Source organism: Colobus angolensis, unplaced genomic scaffold, assembly GCF_000951035.1.
Source record: "Colobus angolensis palliatus isolate OR3802 unplaced genomic scaffold, Cang.pa_1.0 Scaffold50, whole genome shotgun sequence".
In the NCBI taxonomy this organism is placed as follows: Eukaryota; Metazoa; Chordata; class Mammalia; order Primates; family Cercopithecidae; genus Colobus; species Colobus angolensis.
In genome coordinates, this window is record NW_012118488.1 from 1,531,655 (window position 1) to 1,536,848 (window position 5,194).

At 38.4% G+C, this 5,194-nt stretch overlaps 1 protein-coding gene across 1 annotated transcript in view; it reads left to right on the top strand.

The window, feature by feature from the left end:
• NPEPPS (aminopeptidase puromycin sensitive) overlaps nt 1–5,194 on the top strand; it is a 117,491-nt gene that overhangs the window by 96,277 nt on the left and 16,020 nt on the right. Inside the window, 2 exon segments of the mRNA XM_011959842.1 lie at nt 1,192–1,326; nt 2,600–2,819. Coding sequence (XP_011815232.1) covers nt 1,192–1,326; nt 2,600–2,819 — 355 coding nt within the window.

Below are 5,194 nucleotides of genomic sequence, written 5' to 3' on the forward strand. Positions count from 1 at the left end.
CCAGGATGGTCTCGCTCTCCTGACCTCGTGATCCACCCGTCTCGGCCTCCCAAAGTGCTGGGATTACAGGCTTGAGCCACCGCGCCTGGCCTAAATGTGTATTTAAAATACACTCACTGGAATATTACCATTTGAAATTATAATCTGGAAGATTATGTTGTAGCAATATGAAAAATTTCTTATAAATGAGAAAAAAGTTATATACACTACAATTTTGATTAAGTTAAAGGGAATCGATAAAGTGGTGGTTGCATTAAAATTGTAGGCGTGGTTTTTAAAATATTTACATATAAATAGTAAAATATTTATATCTTATTGTTTTACCATTAAACTATTTTGAATGTAAATGTTCTCAAAAATATTTTTTGGCTATTGGTAAATAGCCTATAGAAAATAATGCAGTTGCCAGGCGCAGTGGCTCATGCCTGTAATCCCAGGGAGGCTGAGGCGTGACGAATCACCTGAGGTCAGGAGTTCAAGACCAGCCTGGCCAACATTGGTGAAACCCTGTCTCTCCTAAAAATACAAAATTAGCTGGATGTGGTGGGTGGCGGGTACCTGTAATTCCAGCTGCTTGGGAGGCTGAGGCAGGAAAATCACTCGAACCTGGGAGGTGAAAGTTTCAGTAAGCTGAGATGACGCCACTCCCCTCCAGCCGGGGTGACAGAGCAAGACAAAAAATAATAACAATAAAAGAGAATAATGCAGTCAGTAATTACCTCATGCCAAAAATCTTATGAAATTGCCTTTTAGGTCCATGTAATTCTTTAAAATTGGGATCTGAAAATTGTTATTCTGGGATCAGTCTCTGTGCTTATAAGATCAGTGTTTGTAAAGGGCTAAGCTTTCTTAGAGATTCCACTGTCCAAGTGTTTTCACATATATTAAGTATTTTCTGTAAACCTAAAATTGAGGTTAGAAATAGAAACTTACCCACATTATTTTGTCCCTTCCATGTTCTTTCTACTGTCTCTCACTTTGGCCCCCAGAATTTCAAGTTTTGAAATTTTTTGTCTGCGTATTCATTCTATCTTGATGTGTTGTCTTGTTTTAATTCATTAGTTGGCATAGGTGGTCTTAATTGTTTTTCATCCAGATATATCTAAAACCAGAACTCCTTGTAAACATACAAAAGGTTGATTTAAAAAATTAATGGAGCTGTTTAATAGTACTTACTGGATATCTTTGCAGTTAAACTTAGGAACAGTTGGGTTTTATCGGACCCAGTACAGCTCTGCCATGCTGGAAAGTTTATTACCAGGCATTCGTGACCTTTCTCTGCCCCCTGTGGATCGACTTGGATTACAGAATGACCTCTTCTCCTTGGTAAGCATCTGTGACTTAAGTAATATGATGGATTTTGCTGATTAAAAGATTTTGTTTTTCCTGGAGTGTCTGAAACATAATTAGAAGAATATGGGTCTTCATGAAGGTTAAAAACACCTTTGGGACTAGAGCAAATGACTGATTTTTAATATGACAAGATTGAGGCTATATAATTTAAATCCCATTTCACTACTCCTGAGCCAGCTTTCTGAAACTCTTAATTAAACTATCCTTTGTAAGGCAAAAATTCCTTGCTTTTCAGTAGAAATAAATATGAGCCTTGAAGAAATGACCCTACTGATAGGTTTTTAAAATAATGAAGTCAGAGTGATTTTATGTTTTTCTAAATAGTGGTTGTACTTTGCTGGGAAAGCTAGAATTTTTAAACATTGTATCTTATTTCAAATTATATCCCATTAGTTTTAGAATTATATTTATATTTGGCTTTCTTCCAGAAAGGATTTAAAGCAGCAATTAGTATTATTTTCTTTATGACTTCAGCATAGGTTAGGTAATTTCCAGATATCTTTATGATAAAATTGTCATATTCCTCCTAGTATTCCTTTAAATTGGACTGGAAATTTTCCCTCCCCTCTGCAGTCATTGGTTTTGGATTCCGCCTTTGTGTAAACACAGATTAGCATTGATGCACAAAACCTCACATCTGCTGATCTAATTGCTGAGAGAGACCTGTCCCTGGAGAGTGAGCTGTTTGTGCAGCTGGCTGCTGTAACAAAAGTTCTTTTTCCTAACTCTATTAGTTCTGAAAGGACTTTGAATTTGTAGTGCCTTCTAGTTTATGTTCTTTTAGAAATGAGTAAAGGAGAGGCTTAAGTTGACACAGTTTGCAGGTCTAGCTTTGAAAGAATGTCTGTCAAAAACGAAAGCTCAAACTATTTTTGCAGTTTTTCTGAAGGTATGAAAAATTTCAAAACAGTAACAAAACCAAGTCCCCAGAAACTGAGTAGAAATAGAAGTTAACTGGTTTGTTGTTCTCAAATTGATGGGACTTTTAGTTTAATTTTTTAAAGTAGTTCTTGTATAAATAGCAAATGATTCATTCTAATTTTTCTGTAAAAAGAAAAAAATAACAAAGCAGTAAAGAAGGAATGTTGTCTGAATAGGATTTTTATTCTAACAGTGTTCTGAGCTTATACAGTCCCATTTCCTTAAACCAAAGAAATTGCTAGCAGTAGTTAATGCCAAAAATGCATGCTTATATTTTTTGGTTTTGTTTGAAGACTAGGTTAATTTATGTTTTTTCCTATCCCAGGCTCGAGCTGGAATCATTAGCACTGTAGAGGTTCTAAAAGTCATGGAGGCTTTTGTGAATGAGCCCAATTATACTGTATGGAGCGACCTGAGCTGTAACCTGGGGATTCTCTCAACTCTCTTGTCCCACACAGACTTCTATGAGGAAATCCAGGAGTTTGTGAAAGATGTCTTTTCACCTATAGGGGAGAGACTGGGCTGGGACCCCAAACCTGGAGAAGGTAATGCATATACTAAATGGAGAAAGAATTAGGTAGAAGTCGGTACTTTTTTATGTGGTTAACAATATAATTAATATCATCTTTATATCTACTGGATGTTACTATATATTCAGCAAGCCAGAAATTAAGACTTGAGTCTTTTAAGTCTGCTGGTGAAGTTACATGGGTTACCAACATAGAAACAGTAGTGGTTATGTGTGTTCATTGCTAAATATAATTTGTGCACATGGTGGAAATAAAAGTCTTTTGCAGAATTCCAAAGGCCTATTTTTAGTTAAGAAAAGCTAAAGGGAATTTTAGGTTGTTTTGTTTTATTTATTTATTTATATTATTTTTTTTGAGACAGAGTTTCGCTCTTGTTGCCTAGGCTATAATGCAATGACGCGATCTCGACTCACCACAACATCCGCTTCCCGGGTTCAAGTGATTCTCCTGCCTCAGTCTCCTAAGTAGCTGGGATTACAGGCATGCACCACCACGCTCAGCTACTTTTGTATTTTTAGTAGAGATGAGGTTTCACCATGTTGGTTAGGCTGGTCTCAAACCCCCGATCTCAGGTGATCTGCCTGCCTCCACCTCCCAAGTTTTATTTATTATTACCGTAAATACCAGGCACCTTTATGTATAACTTGTAAAGGTGCTGAGAGACATAGGGGTCAGCTTTTTCAATTAAGGAAATTATTTGCTTTCTACATGTGTTCTCTGCTCTGATTATTTCTGTAAGCATATATTTACTCTTTTTGCTCTCACTGAAATATTGGGAATGATTATTTAAAGGTTTTACATATCATTATTTTTTATCATCTGCTGATAACAAAAGGTGGTGTTTCCTCCTGATCAGTCTTGATCTGGAAGTCTTTTGTAATAAAAATAGTAGCAATACCTAGAGCTCTGTCTTGTCTTTTTTTTTTTTTTTTTGGAGATAGAGTTTCGCTGTTGTCACCCAGGCTGGAATGCAATGGCGCCATCTTGGCTCACTGCAACTTCTGCCTCCCGGGTTCAAGCAATTCTCCTGCCTCAGCCTCCCGAGTAGCATACCACCATGCTTGGCTAATTTTTGTATTTTTAGTAGAGACGAGGTTTCATTATTGGCCAGGCTGGTCTTGAACTCCGGACCTCAAGCGATCTGCTTGTCTTGGCTGCCCAAAGTGCTGTATTACAGGTGTGAGCCACTATACCTGGTCCCAGCTTCTATGTCTTTTCTTCATTGATTCAACAAATATTTATGTAGCTAGTAAATGCCATATACTATTCTAAGAGCTGGTGATACAGCAGCAACCCAAATATTGCCTTATATGGCTTACATTCTAATAGGAGACATAGCAAATAATTAAACATATAATGGTCTAGGTGGCAGGAAGTATCATTAAGAAAAATAAAGGTGTCAGATAATAAGGAGTGCTGGGCCACTATTTTTTAAAGAGTGTTTGGGGAAACTGTCTCTAATAAGGTAATATTGAGCATAAACTGAGACATGAAGGAGAGAGTTATGAGGATACCTAGAAGAAAAGTGGTTCAGACAGAGGAAACAGCAAGTACGAAATACCTGAGATGGGAGCATGCTTAGGGTGTTCGAGGAATAACAAGAAAGCTGCCGAGTTCAGGACAGGATTGAGTAGGAGAGGGCAATGGGAGACCTTTCTGATCCTATAGAACCTGTTTGCTACAGTGAGAAGTTTTTTGACTTTCACATTGAGTGATATGACACGCTAATTAGAGAGTTTTGGGCAGGGGAACTTGATTTGATTTACTCGGCTTTCTGAAGAACAGACTAAAAGAAGACGAGAGGAGGCAGGGAGACCATTCAGAAGGCTATTTTAGCAATCCATTTGAGATGCTGGTTGCAACTAGAACTTAAAGGTGGTAAAGTCTCTGTATATTTTGAAGGTGGAACTGAAACTCTTGGTGAAGGATGGACTGTGTGGTGGAAAGAAAGAGAAGTGTCATCAAATTCTGGCCTGCAGAACTGGAAGAATGAAGTTGCCATGTACAGGGATAGGGAAGACTGCTCTAGAAACATTTTTTTCTTTTACAGATACAAAGTCTCGCTGTGTTGCCCAGGCTGGAGTGCAGTGGTGCAGTCATAGCTCACTGCAGCCTCAAACTCCTGGGTTCAAGCTATCCTCCCGCCTCAGCCTCCTGAGTATTTGGGACTACAGGCATGCACCATACCCAGCTATGTGTTTCGTTTTGTTTTTTTTTTTTTGTAGAGATGGGATTTCACTGTTGCTTAGGCTGGTCTTGAACTCCTGGACTCCAGAAATTCTCCTGCCTCAGCATCCCAAAGTGCTGGGATTGCAGCCATGAGCCACTGTGCCTGGCATGGAAGCATATTTGGGTGTAAAAGGGAATCAGGGGCCAGGCGTGGTAGCTCA